The 24,757-nt window shown below is 35.3% G+C and overlaps 2 protein-coding genes across 7 annotated transcripts; one reads left to right on the plus strand and one right to left on the minus strand.

The window, feature by feature from the left end:
• Positions 1 to 1,820: 1,820 nt before the first annotated feature.
• LOC128671012 (odorant receptor 49b) lies at positions 1,821 to 6,798 on the minus strand. 3 transcript variants are annotated; one of them, XR_010369927.1, is made up of 6 exons: positions 6,016 to 6,798; positions 5,792 to 5,891; positions 5,362 to 5,466; positions 4,323 to 4,478; positions 3,048 to 3,937; positions 1,821 to 2,978 (listed from the first exon to the last, which is right to left on the minus strand). XR_010369927.1 is itself a non-coding variant. In XM_053747080.1 (5 exons), exons 1-5 carry the CDS (start codon positions 6,756 to 6,758, stop codon positions 3,884 to 3,886), a joined length of 1,158 nt encoding a protein of 385 aa, XP_053603055.1. In that variant the 5' UTR covers positions 6,759 to 6,798; the 3' UTR covers positions 1,821 to 3,883. The 3 variants fall into 3 exon arrangements, 2 of the variants coding, with proteins under 2 accessions (XP_053603055.1, XP_064292109.1); XM_053747080.1 differs by having other exon boundaries at positions 1,821 to 3,937; XM_064436039.1 differs by having other exon boundaries at positions 1,821 to 3,937; positions 4,318 to 4,478.
• A 1,304-nt stretch (positions 6,799 to 8,102) lies between these two features.
• Positions 8,103 to 18,652, plus strand: Klp67A (Kinesin-like protein at 67A). Of its 4 annotated transcripts, none has more exons than XM_053746693.1 (8): positions 8,103 to 8,847; positions 9,360 to 9,578; positions 9,953 to 10,158; positions 10,596 to 10,900; positions 11,271 to 11,452; positions 11,723 to 12,632; positions 13,987 to 14,127; positions 15,912 to 18,652. In XM_053746693.1, exons 1-8 carry the CDS (start codon positions 8,311 to 8,313, stop codon positions 16,028 to 16,030), a joined length of 2,619 nt encoding a protein of 872 aa, XP_053602668.1. In that variant the 5' UTR covers positions 8,103 to 8,310; the 3' UTR covers positions 16,031 to 18,652. The 4 variants fall into 4 exon arrangements, with proteins under 4 accessions (XP_053602668.1, XP_053602669.1, XP_053602670.1 ...); XM_053746694.1 differs by having other exon boundaries at positions 15,948 to 18,652; XM_053746695.1 differs by having other exon boundaries at positions 15,960 to 18,652.
• The last annotated feature ends 6,105 nt before the right edge of the window (positions 18,653 to 24,757 follow it).

Below are 24,757 nucleotides of genomic sequence, written 5' to 3' on the forward strand. Positions count from 1 at the left end.
TCGAAACTATCCCTGATCTCACGTTCATTTCCTCACATTCATTGTTTGAATATACGCGCTGGCTCATTTTTTAGATGCGATGCTTTGTCGTCATTCATCACTATGGCTTATGTCCGATCAGAGAACTTAATTTACCGATAGTTTATATGCTTTAGGGACAAGTAGGACTAGATTTTCTGTCTCCGAAGGCATTTTACAAGATTTTATTCAACTTGCTCTAATGTAAGTACCTATGTACGTATGTACAGGTGGAATCTTTTAGGTCAATTTTGAAGCAGATATATTATCAACCGATTGCGCTGGAATTTGGTGCGCACGTTTAGTTAGGATGACAATGCATTATTATGATAAACATGCCCTGATGGTGCACACAGGGACGGCTCCCACGAGGTGCAGTCGGATTATCATGATATAAATAGTCTGTCCGTTACGTCCGTAGTTCGAAGTCTAAATTTATTCGAGAGTGAACTTTCCAGATGTAATGTTACCAATTTACAAATCGGACATCCCATTCAATTTGGTTAACTTTACCTCAAAACACCCGCACTACTTCCGTGGAGTTGTGTGGTGTAAATCCACGAGCGAAGCGAAACTAATATTTCTGTACCTTATACGTAGTTATAACGATTTCACTTGTCAACTATTGATAAGTTACGTAAATTCATAGAAATAAGCCATTACAGTAATATCTGTTCGTAAATTATAATATATCCAAATAAAGAAATTGGCTATTCTCCAACTAGTTAAATAAGATAAACGTTTTTTTCTGTGTATTGTATGTATTGTGGTGGTGGACAGTAATAGATTTTGGAGTCTAAAATCCTTTTTATATACTTTAATGAGACCGAAATAATTAATATTATGTCGTAATTAATAAAACTGATAAATTAAAGTGACATTTAACGATGGTGTTTTATTTTTTACATAACTTCGTACCTTTTTCTTTGCCTTATACTAATCCTATTAGCCCACTTACAGTTTTATTATACTTATGTGTGTATACGTACTTTGACGACCTCGGTGGCGCAGTGGTAAAGTGCTTGCCTCTGAACCGAGAGGTCCCGGGTTCGATCCCCGGTCGGGTCGGTGATGGAAAATGATCTATTTCTGATTGGCCCGTGTCTTGGATGTTTATCTATATATGTATTTGTTATAAAATAGAATATCGTTGAGTTGTATCCCATAACACAAGCCTCGAACTTACTTTGGGGCTAGCTCAATCCGTGTGATTTGTCCTAATATATTTATTTATTTATGTATAGATTACTACTGTACCTGTAAGTAATTCCTCTTCCCCGCTTGAGTCTGTCCTTTGGATTGGACGGAGTTGAGTAAGTAGTAGTTGGATAAATTCCCAGGTCCAGACCAGGATCGAGTAAAATCGATTAAGCTCCAGCAGTTGAAACTCTAATACATTTTAGATGAGTGAAAGTTCCCGGCAGAGCTTGATGGCACTTTTGGGAATTGCTCAGAGTGATAGATTGATTTACGGCAAACAAGTTGACAATAATGAAGAAATTAATCGGTTCTCATTTACTTTCCAATCTAAAATGACTGTATAAGGTAGACTAAAATATATCTATTAAAATTAAGTGACCTACGTGAAAAATTAAATTTTTTTCGAGTTAGTGCTGGACATTTTATGTTGGATCATTAGATAGTATTTTCTTTAGATTACTATAGTCTCAGTATCATAGACAGATTTTTTTATAGGTACAATTCAAGGATGTCAATGGCACTCAATGGCCTACATACTTTTTCGCCTTCGTCCTGGTCCATTTGTCCCGGCAAGACTCTACGATTATTTTTTGCCCGTGGTTCCGTCAAAAAATAATACTATAGAACGCAATACACGATACTTTAAAGAAAAACTGATAATTGATTAAGTTTAGTTTATTAGTGATAAAAGTAGCACGATACAGACAGAGCAGCGCGGGAAGAGAGACGCAGAAGGCGGGAAAAAACACGACTTGACGTTTGATTGTCTATTGTCAGAATAGGGTGCGTTCTATATTTCAACATACTTCATTTGAAGTAGGTCACAAAAACATACACGTAAAACCGCCATAATCTGACTACCAGATCGTCTTAACTAGTTTATTCGCCGAGATTTGTCTCACAATCAGGAATTCAACAACAAATCTTGAGTTTTAGCAATTACCATGTAAATTTGGGAAGTTCGCGAAATAATTTAACGCGGTGTAGTCGGATTCAAAACAATTTATATGTTAATCTCGTAGGTATGAAGCTCCGTGCAGCCGAATTACTCTTGACTTGAACAGACTCGGGGCAAGGGAGCAGAAGACGCTGGGAAGTCTAAGCTTGGATATTGTACAATGTGGTCACAAGATATTTGCGATTGAATCTATACATATAATAAAACTGTAAACAAACATAGTCATGTTTGTTCGCGCAAAACGTAAAAACTACTGAATGGATTTTGATGCGGTTTTCTCAGTTGTATTGCAGGTAGTCCAACTTAAATCTTGTATAGGTTTTATTGCGACATATATTGCTTAAAACATGAGATGCGAGAAGCCTCGGGCAAAAGCTAGTACGATTCTATTAAATTATTTCTATCTTTAATTCTATATCGAATTTGCCAATAATTGCTAAACCTGCTACAACATCACCAACTTAGAATAAATAATTTAATTAATACCCGAATGAATATAATCTATACAAATCTCACAGTACAGTGTCACTACATAATAATCTCAAAGTGTCCTAAAAGAAAATTCGTATTTATTAATTCAACATAAATAAAGTTATTGCAAGGCTTGGACTTTACAAAGTATCTACTCTGCACCCAGGGCTCCAGGCTGACATAGTCTATCGTTGAGCTCGTGTTTACTACTCGACTAATGCCTTCAGCTGTGTTCCTTCGTCACCTTATTCTGTTGATTCAATTCTGAACACAGAGTTAGTTTGCTATTGTAGGACAGGAACCGTGGCGTGGTCAGGAACAAACCAATGAGCTACAAATAACACGGTAAGAAATGAAATTCATTGTAGTCTCTGTAATAAATTGTAGTCAAAAATAATACCCAATTATTCCCATAGCTTTGAAATACTTAACAACGTCAATGCGAACAAATATCGGACTAAACTCTTTATTCTACAATTTTAACACGTAACACATGTTTGATCGAGCATGGAACTTTGCCGAACCAAAAACATTTAATCAAATCGAATCAAATCTGCAACCGCATTCGGAACGCTGAATCAGAATCGATTAACGAGAGATTTCAAGCTTAATCGATTCACATCGGAATCTTGGCAAGTGAGGCTCTCAAACTTTAGTGAGTTAGTTAATGTCCGCTGATTGTATCGATCGCTACTATGAGTATGGTTGTTACTTCGAAATCTACAATTTAGTACAGTTGGGGAATAAAACACACTAAAATTATATATATATATCTTTAATTTACATCTGAACGTGCAACAATGTGTCTAGATTAAGATGAAAACCGCTGGGAATATTTGTTCAAGGAAAGTTTTCAGAAAACTTTAAAAACGACTTACCTGACACAGCAATTTTATTTTATTGTTGTATAATTATATTGTCAGTGGCTTTTTATAAATAATTATTTTTTAATGTGTGGAAACCAAAGCTTTTGACAAATGTACTCTAAAATTACAAATAGACTGGCCTGTTATCTCTAGAATCACTCGTTGTTAATAATAATATGATTGATTTTGAAAATTTCCATCTACCGTATTTCTTGATTGCTACACTTGCCACGGCGCGTAGCTACGACACCATTATAAGCTACGCCGTAGCAGCTACGAAGTACTACAGACTCGTCGTAGCATACGTACTACGAAATCTACTTTATGTAGTGGTTCGAAGCTCTATTTAAGTGTACTAACTTGCTACTTTCTATTTATTGGTGTTACTTAGTAAAGTGTAGAAGCTGTAACTGGCGCGGAGAATCTGTAAATAAAGAAATGTTTGATATTTAGAAAAATATATCTGAATCTATTATATAGGTAAAGCACAGATATAAGAAGATTAATGTAATGTTCCTATAACTATGTAGTTAAAGTCAGGTCAGTTCAAATACAAAAGATACAAGAACTGCTATGAAGTTCTGAAGGAACATTTCCTTTAAGTATTAACCAACAGACTGCTTTTCTTTTTTAGCAGACAGTCCAAGTATTATTTAAAAAAAGAATAAATATATATAGACACAAATTACACTGATTGAATAAGCTCGAACTTGTGGAAATAATACTCACCGATAATAATATGTTGTACAGATTAGTTCTCAAAACTGGCAGTTAAAAGCAGCCATAAAAATATATAAAAGATACCTAACTGCTATGAAGGTACGTAGGGACATTTCGTTGAAGGGCCCAGCCCTGAAGACCAGTCGCTTGTTGGTAGTGATCCCCAGTAATGCCACCTCCTTCTGGACACTCGCAGGCGCTTCTGTCCAGTTACTCTCGAATGTGCTATAGCTGACTAGGACGCTCTGTGGAATATTTATCAGAAGTGTAAATTTTTATTTATGTACCATAGCTGTGTGAATATAAAACTTACAAATAAAGTACAAGGATACTACTTATAATTTTTTCCAGGTAAACCGGCGAATTTCGTATGTATCTCTATGATACGATAGACCTAAATATTATACCTCTACATATAATTCATAGTATGTATAATTTACAAAATATTACTATACGTAGATCTATTTCGCTCATACTGGTTGGATACTCCAGACGAAATATATAAAATATACTTATATCTCTATATTTCTTTATATGTCAAATTTAAAGTTATTGAATCTAAAAACTAAAATAAACTAATTGGCGCGATTCGAAAAGCCAATTAAATAAATAGTTTCAGCGAACAAAATCCCACAATAGTCTTGATTTTTTTTTAATCTCAATTTTTATTCGCAGTTGCGCAGCCTCAGCCAATTATGTAGAAATCCAGTCAAAATCTGCGTAAACCCGACTCGGCGAAAAAGTTGGCAACTAATTTTTGCTGGAAGTTTCATGCAGCGTCGGTGTTTGATAGTTCCCGGAAGAAACTTGTTTTACGATGTAGGCATAATCTCGCTAAGAGAAAATGGAATGCTGTAGTTTGATTTTATGGCAAGGAAGGCGGATTTTCGAAATGCAGATATGCAAATAGCTAGGCTGAAAGCTTTTTTCTCCTATCTAAATTTAGATAATGTGATGCCTATTCAGTCCAAGCCCCTGAGCTGATCTTTAGGATACTAATCCTTGAAAAAATAAATTTACTCCGCGCAAAAAAAAAAAATACTGGCAAGACGTTTTCACCTCGTGCGAGCGGACAATAGGGTATGAACCTATTTTAGGGCGGAAATAAAGAAAAAAAAATGAAATTACCTCTGTAGTGACTTCGTTCGCGTGCCAGTAAAACAGCAGCAGTTGTATAAGACAAGCTATCACGAACTGACAGCTCGAAATTAAAGCTGTTATATCGTCCTGTAACTAAAGGAATGTGGAATCATGGAATTAGTAGGAATTAGTATTACGGAGTACATACTAATTCCGTGTGGAATTTAGGAGAGAGATGATGCTATAGTAGTCTACTTATTCGAATTTGGAAGCTTAGCATTTAGAATTTTATACGCGTGGCGTTTTTAGGCGTGAAAAAGTATCTGTGAAAATCTAATTTAGGACTAAAACCATGGACAAGAACAAGACGTTTTTGAAGTGTAAAATGTTTTGTTATAATTTTTTATCTTCTATGTTATCTAAAAGCAAATAAAATTATTTTTATATTGAAATTGTTTTGACGGCTAATAATGCAAACCTCGGCAACTTGGATGATGCAAACGCCAAGGTTCACGGAGATGACCACTAAGTACACGAACATAACTTGAGATATCAGCTCGTTGAACAGCTTTTGGTATCTGAAAGTGAAAAAAAAGACTATAAAAGACCGTCACATACAAGTTATATAATTATAAAAAGAGAAAATTTGCTATCTAAAACATGCATAAAATACAAATTTTCTTTTCCTGTTATGTAACTTACTTAACCAATTTAGTATGATGTCGATGACACGATACAATATTTTCGTGACCTTCACCATTTTTGATTATATTTCTGCAGTTAATCCGAGCAACCTTCAGTTGTCCAGTGAAAAATATCATAATAGTGACGACCAACGTATCCCAAGCGACGACATACGCGCTGATTATGTGGCCTAATACAGTTTGGATGGCCATAGAAACGTAATACCCTGGCGCTTCGCTACTGTATGGAATGAAACCGTCAAAGATTTGAGTATAGATTTTATTTCCGTCTTCATTCTCATGGTTCTTACGATACGGCTCGCTAAATATGCTGAAATTTGAAAAGAAGGCAAGTGCCCAAAAGAAATATGTGACCCGTCGGCTTTGCTTTATATACTTTGTAATCTCAACGGATTGCTCGTTTTTCTTCAACAGCTGATCACGCTCGAGTGATGACACGTAGAATATAACGTTTTCCCATTTTTTATAATCCTTCTGAAAACAGCAACTCTTTACTATACCCATATGGAACGGGGCGTACTGCAGTATCAATGTTAGCGATTCTGCATCGAATTTCATTAGGCATCTAATGTATTGACTACAGAAGAATGCAACTGTTAAATAGAAGAGGTACAATTTGACCTTTTCGATTTTGGAGTTGCTTTGGTGCCACAGTCCGGTAAGGCTTAGAAGTCGAATATGGGGACCTACTGAAGGGTACTTCGGATCTTCAAAATAGGACAAGAATTTTCTAAAAACCATTTTGTTAGCGTTTTCGGCTCATTTTCTGAGTGTATGTTCTCTTGCAGTTCCTTTTATTTAAATGAATTGTATTTCTATTTGAAATGTCCGAGTGTTATGAATATTCCGCAATGGATAATTATAGGTTGCGGACTTTACCGTGTAATTTGCGGCAATTTGTTGTAACGATGTAATTGCAGTTGTTAATTATAAATTTTAAAGGAAATTATCATTTTATATGATCACTATCATTAACGTTTACATTTAAAATAAGTACCTAATTAACAAATACGTAGTTTTAATACTAGGTTCCTAAGTACTTAGCTTTTTTAACTCAATTATTTTGTATATTTTCTAATCGAAATCGCAGTTAAATTAAGTACCTATAGGTGACCAATAATATAATTTACTATTTTACCTACCTACTTAACAGAAAAAAAACCGTTCATGGTGGAGCGCTACGGTATTTACCTACCTACGTTCACGAGGAATGAACATGTCTAATTTCATACCATGATCGTACCTCAGACTATTGCAGCAATTTAATAAGGTCTCTTCCGCACTTATAGCAATGATTTGTCCCCTTATCTGTTCCGTTGGACAACGTTAATGTAAGTAGTTTTGAGAACAATGTCAATGGAATTCCTGTTTCCGAAGTTTTAGTAAGAGTCCCGCTGAATGCGAACCTCCCTTTATGTCCAGATAAGATCGGCGCCGGAAATTAAAAGGAAATTGTATTTGTTTCTTATACAGCGACGCCGTCACAATAAGACGCCGTCCCTCCTTTGTATTATATAAATAATACTTAATTCGACTTAGGATTAGGGAGTTAATTGTGTTGGCGTATGAACGAAAATAATTAGTAAAAACAAACACAAAATTGAGACAAAAGTTTGTCTCAATTTGTATGCTATGAAAAGACTGGGTTTTCCCCTGCAGATCTAGATTAAGTATTTTCTTTTGACTGAAAAAGTAAATTATATATTGGGGATTGAATATTGGATATTGGAACTAATACTATCACAGATCTAAGAACATTAAAATGCAATGTTCTTATATCTGTAAATGATATTAAATGGGATGTGCCATCTATTATCACAAAAAGAAACTATTACAATTGAGCTATTCGACAACAGATAGCGCTTTTTTGTATGATCATAAAAAAATCTAATATAATGTATTACATATTTTAAATTAAAATATTATATACAATTTATTATATATTATATTATATCATAAATAATAATATTTCCATGTTATACATAGAAACTATAGGTGATACTGAAATAGTTCAAGTTTGAAACGAAACGCATTTGGCAGCGCGTGAGTGACGCGCGGAATGTTAACCTGCTGTCAATTTAAAAACTGACGGTTGGCTTTGACTAGTTGATGACGAGTAAGCAGAGCACGAATTTAAAAACTGTTTACAATTGTGATAACTGTTTTTAATTAATTAACAAGTCTTGTGACCAATGTAATTGAATCCGTTAAAGTGTAACGTAAAGTTCAGTCAAATAAAGTTGAGAACGATACTTCTGCTAGATGAGAGAAGTTTTGTTGTGCGTCTGTGAAAATGGTTAAAATGGAAAAAAGGCCCGGTTTGGCCAGTGCTTTAGTACCATCAAAGTGTGGATCTACCCAGAACATGGCTTCAAACATTAAAGTCGTGGTGAGAGTGCGTCCTTTGAACGAAAGGGAGTTGGAGCAAAACAGTCGGATTGTGGTGGACGTAGTGGACGATAGGATGCTGGTTTTCGATCCCAAAGAGGAGATTAGGCCGTTTTTCTATCAAGGAGTTCAACAGCCAAATAAAAACTTCCTGAAACGGGCTAATAAAGAGTTGAAATTTGTGTTTGATAATGTGTGTGGACAAAATTGTTCAAATAAGGATGTTTTTGAAACAACGACGAAAGACATGCTGGCTGCATTGATGGAGGGCTACAACTGTTCTGTGTTTGTGTATGGGGCGACGGGCGCCGGGAAGACCTTCACTATGATCGGGAGTAAGGAGAACCCAGGAATAACTTACTTGACCATGGAACATCTGTTTTACACAATAAACTCTTATGAGAAGGAGAGGGAGTTTGATATTGGTGTTTCTTACATTGAAGTGAGTATTTTTAAATAATTCTAGATCTATTTTAATGTAAATTTTATGTTTGATGTTTACTTAACTTTGTTTTTAAATAAATCAGAAGACTAATAACTATTCAACATTATTAAACAGTTTGGTGTCATTAAAACATAATTTTACCTAAATTAGGAAAATTTTAAGTAATGTTTCATGACCAAGTATAAATCATAGAACAGTAACTAAGCTTATACATTATTATGTGATACTGCATGTTTTTGTGAGGTTTCTAATTAAAAAAAGCTGTTATAATATTATATTTCATTCAGTAATTTTCTAAACCTCAGATTGATTTATACAATAAAAAAAAATCTAATCTTTTTAAAATCATATTTTTGTGAACTGTTTTATTTTTTATTCATTCACAATCGCTTACATGTACAGTATATAAATAGATATTTACAAAATTTAAGGCAGGTACATACCCTCATCGGCTATTGCAAAAACAAAGTTGTAGACTAGATTGTTAATAATATCTTTAATGATTACAGGTGTACAATGAGAATGTATATGATCTGCTAAAGCCGTCGTCCACCCCACTGCAACTCCGCGAAGATGCCAAGTATGGAGTGATGGTGGCCGGCCTCACCTTGAACAATATCAAGACGGCCCGGGAGCTCCTTAACATGCTGGAGAATGGGAATAAGAATAGAACCCAACATCCAACTGATGCTAATGCTGAGAGCTCCAGGAGTCATGCTGTGTTTCAAGTAAGTTATGGCTCACATGAAGCTGTGAGCTTGTGTTGTGGCTTTGATACAATGAATAAGATTCTGAACCACAAAACTAGAATATTTGATTTTATATCAGGTTAGTAAGTGGGAAGCATTTTGAATGGTGTTTATATGTATGGTGTATTATATTATTATAAAAATATTTGCTTGTAGTGCTTGTTTCTATTGGGCAAATAAATTACTTTTTGTTCTAGATTATTTTACTGTTCAATGAGATTTTATTTTATGTTCAGAAAAAAAAGTACAAAAAATTCTAGGATTTTATGAATTTCTTTTTCTAGTGTTTAAAATAAAATCTTACATAATATCAAACTTCGTGAGAATAAGCAGTTACTTTCCAATGGTCGTAGGTGTACGTGAAGATGAGGTACAAGACGAGCAGCCAGCTGCGGCTGGTGAAGCTGTCGATGATCGACCTGGCCGGCAGCGAGCGCGCGTCCGCCACGGGCTGCGTGGGCGAGCGCTTCAAGGAGGGCGCCAACATCAACCGCAGTCTGCTCTCGCTCGGGAACTGCATCAACAAGTTGGCCGATGCCAGTGCTTACATTCCTTATAGGTATGAGGTATTGCTGACAATATTTAATCACACTAATTCGAAGTATAAATTGAAATACTACTTGAGATAAATGTGTCGTAGTGCTACATATGTGTTTAACTAAAATTTAAACAATAATTAGAAGGGATCATTTAATAGTGAATCATACCAGTTCTAAAGAATACATTAAATTGCATCTTGATCATTGTTTAGTAAGTCAAGAAGGGTAACTGGATCTGTATCACGGACGAAATATAGATATGTACCAGGTGTATTCAGTTGTGCAAGGTACAATGAAAGACTTGCAGACGTCACGTAAAAGGGCGAGGTTTATTTCGTTTAGCAGGGGGCAGAGCCATGTCGTAAACTCTACCCCACTCGTCTACCTCAGCCCCGCGTATCGTCACACTAATTTTGTTAGAAAAATGGCAATAAGGCATTTCCATTTTTTGTTATAGAGATTCAAAACTGACTCGCCTTCTCAAAGATAGTCTCGGTGGGAACTGCAAAACTGTCATGATAGCCAACGTGTCCCCGGCTCACATCAGCTACGAGGACACATACAATACCCTCAAATACGCAGCGAGGGCGAACAAAATCCAACTGAGCATTAAGAAAAACATTGTCGATGGAGACATGCGGTTGTCTCAGTATGTCAAGATAAATGAGGAGTTAAAGAAGAAGGTGAAAGAGTTGGAGGCGAAGCTGTCGTTGTCCAGTGTGAAGGTTGTCGCTAAGGAACCTGATTTGGTTAAGGAGAAAGGTTTGTGTATTTTTTTTTTATTTGTAATTTTTATTTTTTCTATTAATTTTATTTCATAAACTTCTTACAGCTGTATATTAGGAATTTTTATAAAAATAAGTAATTATTAGAAAAAACTGAAAATAATGTTTTAAATGCGAAAACTATCACGTCTAAACACTCGGCCGGTTTATTGTGTGTGTGTTTTTGTTTTTGATCTCAATAGTAGCAGATTACAGAAATATGCGTAATTATAATAGATACCTTTACCTGTGGTACATCACAAATTACTACATAATTTTTTCAAAAATAAAAAATATGTTTTACTTTTTTTGTTTCTTGTAAGCAAATAATCAATGGACTCGTGCAAATTAAACATTTTATTCGACAGCAATAAAAGAATGGCGCCGTCGCATATCAGAAGAGTCGGCAATACATAGCAAGTTGGAAGAACAACTGCTTGGCCTGATGTCGCGACAGAGAGTGTTGGCGCTGCGGCAGCGGCTGCGTACCCGCGCCTTCATCCACGTGGCTGATCTCGCGCACAGGTCCTCCTGCGAGGCCATGGAACAGGTAACATTATAAAGCAACGGCTACGCCCGGCCAGTCGCTTCGATCGCGAGTTTATTAAGCAAACTACTTTTTTTTTAAATATAAAATAGGCGTAATAAAGATGACTATGTTATTTTGATTATTTGTTTATAGGAACTGTAACTTTATAATATAATCTAGGTTAACTTAGTACCATATTTCTTTCTACCAAGTTACAATTCATATTCGATCTCATAGTATTGAAAAAAGTAATTTGTTTACTGTAATAATAAAATGTTCTGTCCCGGTTAGATCAGCAACGAAGAAATACCGCGGCAAGAGCGAGCGGCCGAAAGTTACATGAAGCAATCGGTCAGTTTAGATTCCAAAGTCATAATCGCCTGGTCCAAGTGGGACGAGAGCCGCAAGAAACTTCACATAATTTGCGACCAAGCGCTTTCCGACTGCCCAGAATTGACTGATTTCGTACAAAATATCCAGCTAAGCAACGAACTGAGGTATATCAAAGCAAGAGACGATTTAAGGCACAAATTGCTTTTAATAGAACATGACGAAATCGACGCATTCACAGAGTACATGAGCGACATGCCGAGCATGTTAAAGAAGTTGTACCTTACACTAAAAGGATATGATAAAGTGACACCAGCATTGAAAAGTGAATACTTAGATCTTATGAAGAAAGCTAAACTCGCCAAAGGCATATCTTGGTCCGACAAAGACGTAGAAAGTGACGCGCATTTCAAATTCATTTCAAATCTAGACTTAGAAAAACCGACTACGATTCTTGATTTTACTAATGCTAAAACAGACGACACTAACGCGACCATAGACATAGTGACGGACAGTGATGATTTGACAGACATTGAGAACAAAGAACCAGTTAGAGTGTGCGCGAAACGGAAAGGCACTCCAATAAAACTAGCTAATAACGAGACGATTGTTATAAACGATTCATTCGAATTGTTGGACACGGCGAGGAATTTGAACTCCGCGAAGAAGGTTAAGCGGGAATGCGGTATAGTATCTGGAGTTGAGAATTTCATTGACCCGAAAGATTTGAACTCTACTTTTGTGTTGGGGGGTAAAGTGGAGATGACCAAAAAACCAGCGAAAGTCGACGTAAAACAAGAGCCAATCAAGAGAGGACTAACAGACAGGACAAATACTATGCAAAGGACTTTTAACTTCAACGATCGAAATGGTAAGTTGTTATTTTGCAAACACATTTTCTTTTTGTTTTTTAACGTCTCATTAGGCATTTATAGCTTATTATACTCTTTGACACAAAATACTAATATTTCTCTTTTAGTTTTAACCGCGAACTATATTTAATCACGCTTTTATTTTTCTTAAACTTGTTTCTAGTTTTGAGTTTAAATAGTTTTCAGTTTTAATATTTAAATAAAACTTATATTAAATGTAATATTTAACATGTTGGATATTTAAATGCAATGCACTATGTCACTTAACAAAACCGCATGTTAAAAACACACAAAACTTGTGCCCACATTAAAAAATAAACGTCACATTTCACTGCGAACAAATAGGAAAATAATTAGTAATTTGAAGCAGCAAGTATGCTCAAATGCAAAATGACAAAATACAGAAGCATATTTCGTGTAAGTTTCATGTCGTTACATATTTTATGTGACACCGTATAGTGGCGTGTGGTCCCGCCCTAGAATAGGGCCATTCCATATCCTCTCGTCGTACAAGGCGACTAACGGACATGGCAGCTGATCAATAACATTCTCAAGAAAGGTTGATGTGATGAATCATAATCATATGAATTAAAAAATATGTTAGCCATAATGCCATATTTTTATCCCAAAAAAGTGTCATATCTATATCCTATGACATATCCGGTGCTGGGCACTAAACACATTTGTGTGCGCACTTGCCGGCGACCGCGGCTTTCCCGCGCACTTTGCGTCCGTGGATTGCTGTAATCCAGTGGGGATTCACTTGATTACCGGGATTGTTACATGACCTAGGTTCTAATCCAATTCCCAGCTCTATCCGCCGAATATGCAAAGCCAATTTTGTTTTGTTTCTCATAGACATTTCTGTATAGAATAATAAATATGGCTCGGGAAGGGTTGATTTTAATTCCTCGGGTGATTTTTAGAAACACTATTACTATGTAGCTTTACAAATATCTATAGGTCGAATGTTGAATATTCATAAATCATTATTTATTATTTTATACATCGGCGACCAGTTTAAATTACATAGGACTAGATTTTGCCCGCGGCTCCGCCCGTGTGAATTTCCCTTCAGAGAGAATAATCAAAGTAAAATCTTAATTTTATCGAGTATTCTAAACTACTGCTAAAATTTATCTGATTTAAATTTATATAGTCTCCCCTCGCTGTAGTTTAATGTCGATTTCCGGAAAATTCAGAAATCGGCTCCTCGTGAGGACTTTTTGGAAATCCAATTTATGCGTTGTAATTTTTTACCGCAAAATTTTACACATTTTTTGACGAAATAAACTTGAAAGTATTATCGCGCCGGTAGTATCATTATGAAAATGAGGCATAACTATTTAACAGTGAAAGTGGTGAAGCCCGTGGTAGGCAAGGCATTGCCGTTCCGCCGCCCCGCCCCGCCGCCCGCGCCGCCGCGCGCCCCCGTCGCCGGCTTCGGGTCCAGCCTGTCCAGGGATGGTACGCCGCTGCAGAGGAATGTGCAAGGTAAATAAACACTTCGTGTATGTTGGATGTGGATTTGAACCTTAAAATTGATGGTACACACACACGCAATTCCAGTGCGGCATTTAGCTGCACGGTTGTATGGTATTGTAACGCTTGCGTTTATGTCAAAAGTCCATACTATCCATAGGAAAGTACATGCGCACAATTTCATACAATCGGTGCTGCAAAGTGCTGCGTATGCATTTGGTATGCATGGGCCTTTATCACTAGCAATTGACATTGTATATCTGATCGTCTTTTGTGTTACGGTTGATGTTGAAATTCGGTGAAGTTTATTTATCTGGTTCGTTTGTTTTTAGTTCAGTTAGCACGAGCAGTGTGAAAGTTTATATCGAAAGTGTATAGCGAATCTATCGTACTCACCTATATTATTTTCCATATAAACTTCCACGTTGTTGGTACGATTCGTTTTCGTAACGTAAATACCATGTCTAGTTAATCATGTCTCATATTTGTATTCAAAGAGTTATTCCGTAACCCGGAACAAATAAACATTCAAAAACACTCGCCGCAAAACGATTGCGGTTTCTGGTCAACATTTTTCGTATAAATTATGTTCCCAAGAGATAAAACATGTGAAAGAAACAGACATTCCCCTATTATCTGGATTGAACCGGATCGCCGCGCGCAATTAGCCGGGGGAGGCGTTGTCCAAATATTTAACAGACTAATTAACTTGACCGAGCATTTGATATGTGTTAAGGCGATCCGACATGAGTAATTTGAGGCATTGGGTGATAAATGTAATTAAATTACATGTAATATCTTGATTGATAATATTTAATATAGTCCCTAAATAGAAAAAATATTTAGGGACTAAAGTAATACTAATTAAAATCGAATATGATTTTTATTCGTAAAATCCATGTTTCATTGTATTTACATATTGATTGTTAATAACCATTAGCTGAATTTTCTTTAGACCTTACAATCTTGCTGGCAGACCGTCTGTCTCTGACGTCGAACAAAACCTTACGCCATCAAAAACTAACAATATAATCTTAAATTGCAATAAATAAAATTCATCACAATTTGAAGTTTATTGTATCGAAATACTAATAGAAAATCGTTTACGATGTTGTCCATCTCATTGGAATTCACAGGGGGTATTTCGGCTTTTATAATATGAAACTATCCGAATTCCTAGGGTCCGAGAAATTCTTCCGAGAATGCCATTAAGTAACCGCCGCATAATGTACTTACATAGTACTGTGATGTTAAAAATTCGCTGTTTCATTTACCATCTTGAGTTTCAAGTTTTCTTGTACTTTTAACAGGAAATTATAGCATTTCTTGCTATGACCATTATTTAAATTCGAATATTTAATATTATGTTATTGATGGTCATTGTTAGATTTGATCCATTAACATCTTTAAATTAGAGCGTAGATTCGAAACAATAATAAAAAATATTATTGTTTAATAAGTTAATATTTAACCGAGTTTTTTTTGGGAAGTCGTAGCTGAGAATGTAAATAGGTATGCGGTCAGACGAGACAGACTGTATGACAAAAATAATAACAGTATGATGTTGGCTATGCCCAATCGGCGAACTCAGGCTGGTGTTGGCCCGAACGGACGTGCATTGCGTAGTTTTGTATGTGAGCTTTTATTTACCTCAAGAAAAACCCCGCAATGTACGTCGAAACCGCCATAGTAGGGAAAACTGTTTGCCTATAGTGTATAGCTGGTGTCAGGTACAGGTGTACTAACAACTAACACTTCATTCCATGTGCCGTATTGTGACGTCATAACACTAACAGACTCTGCCCGTGGTAAGACGAACAATGAAAAATCAGTTGGTTATAAAGCAGTGCGCGCGCGGGAGCGGTTCCAGAGCCATCCGTATTCGAGACCTGGCGGTTTACATTCGAGGAAGTGAAGATGAAGGCGATAGTGAACAAGTACCAATGAAGAGAATTTGTGGGCGTAATCACAGAACGTCGAAAATCCGTTTAGTTCTAACGTAAACAATCTTCATAGTCCATATTGTTGAAAATAAATGTTAGACAGTAGTCATTAAATAGACATTTCCTAAAAAGTCTATTAAATGATATTGCTGTAAAATTATAAAAATACATAGTAAAATTATTTACATAATAAGGCTTGTAAGCAAAAATGTAAATGTTTATTTTGCCAAGTAAAGTTCGATTTTTGTATTTTATCCGTCATTGTCCATTTACATCAAAGAAAGAAAGAAAAAACATTTCGTATTAATTGATAATAATAATTTTAATAATATATTGAATCTTTTTTATTCGTATCATGCTAGCTGGACGAAATATTTAAAATTTGATAGGAAAATGTACCCATATTCTTCCAATTTCGTCGTAAAATTTTATTTTTTTTACTATATCACATGTATTAACCGTAAATAGATATATTTCCTATTTGAAATACTAAAGCAAAGAAATAACAAAACAATTCTTTAGTAAATATTGATATTTGTTTTGAAAATAGCATTCTATATCACTTGTGCAAGTCACATTTGGTATTAAACGAAAGCTAAATGTTTGTATTGAGAAAAGATGAAAGTGTTCAATATTTATGAATTCGAGTGGTTTTGGCGTCGTAATCAAGTTATTTGGATGGATTTTATTTTATAGCATTATTCGAAAAAAATTGTTTAAAATATGACCACACGCATTTATTTATCTAAATAACAGTGAAAATTACATTAAAATCGTGTGGTTTAAAAGACGAAAAGGACGCGGAGTGCGAGTTTGTATTATACTATGTGTACCTTAGCAAGTCGAACGTCGTTTTGCGTTCACTTTCGAGTTAGTTATATGAGTTGACTGATCCTGAAAATAAAACTAAGCTTACTGCAATAAGTTCTACTTCAATATAAACTACTTGTAAGCAGATTATATAAAACTAACTAATATATAATTACAATCAAACAATGATACAGCATATTAAAATACCTCGTAAACTAAATTAATGACAACCCCGGTGCTTGTTTAAAGTTGTTTCGGTTTGAAGCGAGATCACTTCGCACCAACTTGTTTTCATACAACGTATGTTTCAAATTCCTAGTATATCCAAGTATAACTAACTGAAACTAGCCGCAGTGTACACAGCTCACATTCTAAATATGATTTAATGTAATTTACAACTGGCTACGCGTCCAATAGCACGAAAAACAAATTTAACACGTTTGTGCTTATTACTTTTTGTTTTATATACGTTAATTTCGCTAAAGCCGAAACTATTAATGAAGGACTAGCTTTTCGCTTGTATTTCCTATCTGTATATGCTCACAGTTATGCTTTTGAATAAAAGTAACATGTTGACCCGAAAATAAATTATATATATCGAACACCTTTATTGGCTTTATGTATTATGTTTTCCACTGCTTATAATCTGCGTGTGAGTGACGATGTTTGTTATTCAATTCCGCAAAATCTACTGAACTGATTTCGATGAAAAGAAATTTCTGGATGAAAACTATCAATGCATTCAAATATATGCTTAAAAATGTGTGTTTTCTCGGAACAAAATGTATGCATTCTAGGTACTCTACGTTATAACATTTGTTATAACGTAGATTACCTAAGTGTAGTAGATTTTACGTGATTGAGCAACTAACATTCTTATTTCGGTTTACGGTCACATTCTCAGATTGAAACAATGGTATTTATAATATTTTATGAGCGCCTAAATGTTTTATACTGGTCTATTTTGTCCTGTCGAGATTGCCGAAGGGTTGGCGAGCCAAAACACGATTGCATTTATCTCGCAAATGACATTTCTACCCTCGAAAACAGAAAGTAATAACATTCACTTTATTTGATTGTTTATTGAATTTATTAATATCTGTTTTATCAATCTTTTGTTATCTCTTCTGGCGAAACTTGGACTTGTTGATTGAATATTGCTCAAAGCGATTTGGATGATAATTTCATAACCGCCGTTCTGCTTATAAATCTAATAATAATTTATATTATTTTGCGAATAACATTCGTTATTTTATAATATTTTAGATGTAACTTAGTTTTGTTAAACATTTAAGTGAATTAAGTTTGTAGCTTTAATATTTGTAGCTATTTTGTATGGGAAAATATGTATTTTGTATTACTTTTGTAGTGGATGTGATGTTTTAAGGTTTTATAGTCTAATTTGTGAATTTAACTTTATGATTTAAAATTTATGAATACGAAGTGGGATGATTTTAAACTCTTGCCTCGACGTCGCGAAGTGTGCAAGTTGTTCCGTGTGTCTTCGCAATTTTGAAGTTTGTCGCTGTGATTGCGACTAGGTTTTTTAACAGTTATTATATTTATGCTAAAATGTATTTTCTCAGCCATTTATTTATACGACTTCTAGGCTACCTTATTAACAAGTTATTGATGTATAAATTGACTAGATATAAAACGATAACAATTTAATAATACCTATGCTAATGACTGATCTATTTTACGGGAGTTTGTCAATGTTATGTAAATGTATATTCTAATTGTAATTGTGTGAGAGTTTGATTAAACAAATACTGTATTATATATTCTGTTGTATAATTTATGTCCTTTCCTTGTGTTAGAATTATAGACAATCCTCTTAACAATAAGTTTTTTTAAAATAAAAATGTCATTATTGACACAAGCTTTTATTGTTGTGAGAAAGCTTCTTGAAATCAATGTGTGACAAAAAATCATGTCCACTACTGGAGCCGTTCCTGGGTGCACCATTAGGTCATGCTTATCATAAAACGCATTGTCATTCGAACTAAATATGTGTACAAAATTTAAGTTCAATCGATTGGAAATATATCTGCTTCAAACTTGAATTGCGATTCCACCCGAGACGTAAAGGACATAGCGACATACATAGTTACATTGCGAGTTAACACGTTGACTGCTAAAAACACTCGTGGCGTGTTTTACCAAATGTAACAGCTATGCGCCGGTCGCACGCGAGAGGTGATCTCATTATTTTCTTCCCGCGGGTGCTACCAACGCGCAAGGTGTGTTTTAAAAGTTCGACCGCCAGTGCGCCTTTAGTGACGAAAGGTGTCTTTTTTTCCTTTGCGCCGGTGCTACGACACACCACTGGAGTGTTTTAAATAAAAGCTAAACCATATTTCCACTAGTTAATAGGCACCTGTTAACTCTAAATTAGGGTTACATGGGTTGTTAACAGCAATCCATGTTTTACCTAAATGTTATTATAGCACTATAATCGCCCCACGTATGGCTGAAGCGTTTAGCAAATCGATCACGTTTTATCAGACTTTGATGTGCGGACATGTAATGAAAGGATGCGCAGTTTGAAGGGGTAACTATTTTCAGTCAGAAGTTTAAGATTGGTGTTTAGTATGCGGGAGACGTCTTATGTGAAATACAAAACCTAGTAAAAGCGTCTGAATAGCGATGAAGACAGTATCGATATCGAAACACGACAAAATTCACAAGTCAAAACTTCGTTTAAGAAGTCAAACTTTGTTACATAAAATGTTAAAATATCTTGAAAGTTGTCGTCAGTTTGATATGTATTTTGTTCGCATAATAAGTTTACGTAGTTACTGGGTTTCCCAAACTCTAGGGAGATCAAAATTTTCTTTGGTAAAATTTCTAAGCTGAACATTTATTTTAACGAAACCCTCAGTAATTTTTCCGCAAAAAAAGACAATAAGGTTAATTAAAATTGACATCAGGGGCCTTGGTGGATAAAAAGTGGGTCCAAGGTGTCAACAAAAACCTCACACCGCAACCGCAAATGAATTGATTCAACGCAATCAATTTTTTCCCGCGCTCGCCCGGACCCCCACTGGAGTTTAGAAGAATATGGAGTTCACTCAGAGATAAAAATCAACCTTTGACGTTATACGCAACGAATTTGTGACATCATCATTGTAGTAAGGTCCATGCTATAATCCCTTTTTTATCGTCTCTATTTTTGGTGCTGAAAACATATTTTTGAGGAAAACAGGCTGCCAAGATGCTGCAGGCGCCATGCGGAACGAAAAAAAGAGACCACAAACTAAATAGAGAACAGGTTAGAGTTAGTTGAGGCGGTTTTTATGAAATATTTTTTTTCTTCTAAGCTCCTAGCTTGAAAATCTCACCGATCCGTTCATTCACTTGGGCTCTGATTAAATCGGTCAATCATTCGGTCTTACCGTTCAGTTAACTGGAAAATTGGTAATTAGATGTTGTAGGTGATAAAGTGAAGAATTTTCATAGGTATTTGCTTGTGAAATATATATTACTGTAGGAGTGGGTAAAATATATATTACTGCAGGTAACTGTTATAAATTTAGTTAAGGTTGCTAGATTTTTTACCCACTATTATCAAAAAGCTAAAGGTGTAGCGTAGGGCTAACTTATTATACCTACCTAAGTATGTTAAAAGTAATGTGGTGTTAGTCTTTTACTCATTCACGTAAAAAATAAAGCAATAGATAGGTACCTTACTTGAAAGAACGGAGTTTTATGAAACTTTACATCTACATCTGTAAGCACTTTATAAATTCGGAAGACAAAGACAAAGATTATTTATTTGCAATTATAAAACATGAGTATAATTTTTTATACGATGTGGTGTTAAAAGAAAAACTTAATCCTACATGTTTCACCATCCACGGGTACGCAAATTTAAATGGAGAAGCCTGCTATCATCCCACAAAACAAAATCGGAAATTCAGTCCAATAATATATCTGAATAATATGACTATCTGACTGGGCACATTATTTGAATAACACTTAATTAGGGTAGAATAGCCATATTTTAAACGACTAATAGTAGCATTGACAGGCCAAAAACAACCTGTGATTACGGTTGTCAACGTAATATAATTAATGAGCGCACCAAAATACGATTTCTCATTTTAACTTCTGCTTTGACAGGAAATTGTGTGTTGTCCAAATTCGTTATTGGACTTGTTTGTTTATTCTTTATTTTTTTGTAAATACCATACGATGAGGGCTAAAAATAACAAAATGTATAACATATATTTATATATTTGTTTGGCTATAATATTATGTATTATCTAATTAAGACTTGAGTACCTGGACGACCGAAACCGGACTTTCGACACCTATATTCCAATATTTGGGCTACAATACAATCTACGCGTGTACACAGTCTAATACCATATAATAAACGCATAACGCTTTAGGCAGTAGGTCTGCATCGGCCTTTATAATATGAAGTGGCTGATCACTTCACACGGAACTTTAAAAATAACAGCGAATAAAAAAAGCATTGTTCCATTGCTTTGACAGTGACGAATTAATATAATATGTGACTTACAAGGTGATATTAATTCGAATTCCCGCAACGAAATCCCAGTCTTTGACTTATACTTATTTAATTTGTAATTGAGTAAGTTAGTTACTTAAGTAGGTAAATCTTTAATTATTTGTAGTCAATCTCAAAACCAAGTTCTACGCGAAATTAAATTACTTATCCGAAAATTTCAGTAATATTCTCCTACCTTAACTAGGTAAATCTAACCTTTGTATAATGATGATGAACTTGTGCCGAAATTTGCACCGACGTGAAGTCGCGTGTTACACCTAGCATAGTATATTTTTTCCAACTCCTAAAGCTCTTTGTCAGAACTGTGGCACACGTGACAAAGACAAAATAAAAGTCACTTGACTCGATGCACCTCCTGCTTTAAAAGATTTTAATGACATTTGACTACGTCGAACACGCATTAATAGACATAAAAGCATAGTTAGGTATGTAATGTGTTTACAATTGTTATGTATTTCGGAATGTCAGTAAGTAGTTTGTATCTTTTTGAGAAATTACTATAATATAAAATTTGACGTGAGAAAATCCCTGTGAAGGTCTAATTTCTGAATAAATTACTTATTTAACTTTGACTTTGAAGTCCCATAAAAATCATTGTCAGCTTTTGCTATATATTTCTTTGAAACCTGCTCTGCTTGTCTAAATTTTCGCAGCTTAGATGTCCACACGTCATCAATTTCAACTTTGTATATCATTTAACTATGATGAATGCAAAAATATCAGATTTTTTCGTACGAGTGACGGGACGGCAATGTCTCAGTATATCAGTGAGATACATGGAATTAGTAGGTATTTTGTGCAACAGGTACAAGTAGGTACATAATAATTCCATGGTAGGATCACAAAAAAAAGAATTAAAAAATAAAAGGATACCAAAAATCACGATGACAATAGTTACTTTGCGACTGTACAGAGACAATACGACGGTTGTGTTGATTTTTGTACGTCTGTTGACTTGTTTATCTCTCCCTAACTTGGAATACGGGCTCGGAACATAGTCGGCAGGTTGATATCGATGGAATTTCCCCTTAGATTTTTTGAAAGGTTTTCGTCCATCAAAGCTCGACCTTTTTACTGCACACAGAAAAGGTGGCACTTTCACGAGGAATGATTTAAATAAGGTATATTTTGGCTTATCATATTTTGTAATAGGTATTTTCTATTATAACATAGGACTGTCTCTGCGATATTGGAGATAACTAACTAATAATAATAATTTATTACATCTTCTAATTGACAAAGTTTAGTTAAGTGTGTCAACATTACACGTGAAAGTTTGGATGTGTGTGATGCACTAATTGTATTTATTACTCACGTGTGTTCGTTTGTAACCTATCCTCTTCTTAACTGGATAACGTCGTCGGCGCAAGCGATGTTGTAGAGAAAATGCCAGTCGTTCCGTGACCCTCGCCGAGGACGTACGTGGGCAGTCCTTGGCAGTCGACAAGCGCGCGCTTGTTGCCTTGAACACGTTGTGCTATACGAACACGTTATACTTATTCTTTTATCTATGCGTTATACCTATGTACAGTTCGCAATACATAACAAACAGAGGTAGGACCAAGAAAGAGCTATTTAGGTATACTTTGCATCAAAAAGTTCTTGCGGTTACGGACTCCAGTCCTACTAATATTAGATATAAATGCGAAAGTTTGTGAGGATGTAGGTATGTTTGTTTCTCTTTCACGCAAAATCTACTGGACGGATTGTTATGAAATTTGGTACACGGGTAGAATATAACACATACTTCGTTACTACGTTCCTAGAGGAGCAAAGCCCCGGGGCGCAGTTAGTTTATCTGTATATCTTCATGGTGCCATGGTACAGAGCGTTAGTGTTGCTAGATGGGTTTGAAAAGGTTGTCCGACAATTGCTTCGTCTACGAACGTTTCGTCGACAGAATGTTTCGACGACGGGCGTTTGAACGACAGAACCCTTCATCTACGACGAACGATTCGCCGACAGAATAGAGGATACATTCTGTCGGCGAATCGTATATATCGAATATATATTATATCGACAAAATGTTCGTAGACGAAGCAAGTGTCGGAAAGCCGTTTCAGACTCTGCTAGATTGTTTTTAGATAGTTGTATCAAGTAACACTGCTATTCCGTTCACGATACCAATCCGATGTTAGGTACATACAATGTCAGCTAATACTTGCTACTAAACCAAGTTTGTTTATGTCGTGTACAGAATTTCATTGAAATTATTTTGCCCTCATATATTGCATATTGTCATAATCCTCGGCATATTGCTCTAATGTAGGATTCAATACAAGTTGTACTTATGTGTACGAGAGTACTTTCACGAAACATCTTATGATTGTCGAGTTTTCCACCCGAATCACCGGGGCATACAAACATTGTTCGCGCAGTCAGAGACACATGGATTTATATAACTGGAAATCGCATATTTACAGTATACCAGGTGATACCAGCTATTTTCATATAAGGTGATACGATGATTTGTAGGTACTCCAACAATCGTTAATGAGAATCTAAAATGGCAGAAATTAAAACACGATTTAAAAATTAAATCTTTTCCTCCCTGTTTCTTATGATGGAGTTTCTTTAATTCCTTCTCCCGTTATTAGATTTTAGCGGCTTCGCAAGCATGAATTTCCCACGGGAACGTTTATTTTTCCGGGATGAAAGATACCCTTTGTCCTTCTCCGTACTTGAAACTAGATTTGTGCAAAAATCCAAGAAGACTGGTTGAGCAGATAAAGCGTGAAGAAGTAACAAACAAAGAAATAAACTATGCTTTTTCTATTATTCGTTACGATTAGGATATCTCGCTATCTTGTTATATTAAGCATCGCATACTTGTCTTTACATGTCCAGGTTTCAGATCAAAATTATATCGCTCAAATAAACCTTTCTGCATTTATGAAATAACTTCGTCGGCTCTTCATTTTTAACACAAATCTGTGTACAGACCGGTGACAGAACACGAACGCAAACAGTTCGCCTCGCGCTTGATCGGTGCTCGCTGGTGCGGATGAGGGCGTAGACTTTTTATTTGTTTTTTATTTTGTCTGTATTCAAGATATTAGCTTCGTTACGTTTTTGCGTGGATAATTTTGTAGAAATATTGAATAGACGTCTCAGTTTATTGTTTACTCACCTTTTTTTTTTTAATATGTACCTATGACTTTTGCAATGAAATTATGTTTTGAGAGCGTATTAAACCACCCACATAGAATATACCGACACAAAATGTAAGTACCAAATGTTACAAACAATTGTGTGGGTGTGCCCTTTTCTGAAGATTATAAGGCATATTTCCTTGTTCTGTGAATCGATGCGGTGATTGTCATGTGAATCGTGGACGAGTTCAAGATAT

The sequence above is a fragment of the Plodia interpunctella genome, chromosome 6 (assembly GCF_027563975.2).
Source record: "Plodia interpunctella isolate USDA-ARS_2022_Savannah chromosome 6, ilPloInte3.2, whole genome shotgun sequence".
Classification (NCBI taxonomy): Eukaryota; Metazoa; Arthropoda; class Insecta; order Lepidoptera; family Pyralidae; genus Plodia; species Plodia interpunctella.

Coding starts and splice junctions, on each gene's coding strand:
- LOC128671012 (XM_053747080.1), bottom strand. CDS start 6,758: ATGGTTTTTAGAAAATTCTTGTCCTATTTTGAAGATCCGAAGTACCCT. Junction 5,467..5,791: donor GCATCATCCAAGTTGCCGAG/GTTTGCATTATT, acceptor ACATTCCTTTAG/TTACAGGACGATATAACAGC. Junction 3,938..4,322: donor CCCTACGTACCTTCATAGCA/GTTAGGTATCTT, acceptor CTTTATTTACAG/ATTCTCCGCGCCAGTTACAG.
- Klp67A (XM_053746693.1), top strand. CDS start 8,311: ATGGTTAAAATGGAAAAAAGGCCCGGTTTGGCCAGTGCTTTAGTACCA. Junction 8,848..9,359: donor TTGGTGTTTCTTACATTGAA/GTGAGTATTTTT, acceptor TAATGATTACAG/GTGTACAATGAGAATGTATA. Junction 9,579..9,952: donor GGAGTCATGCTGTGTTTCAA/GTAAGTTATGGC, acceptor CAATGGTCGTAG/GTGTACGTGAAGATGAGGTA.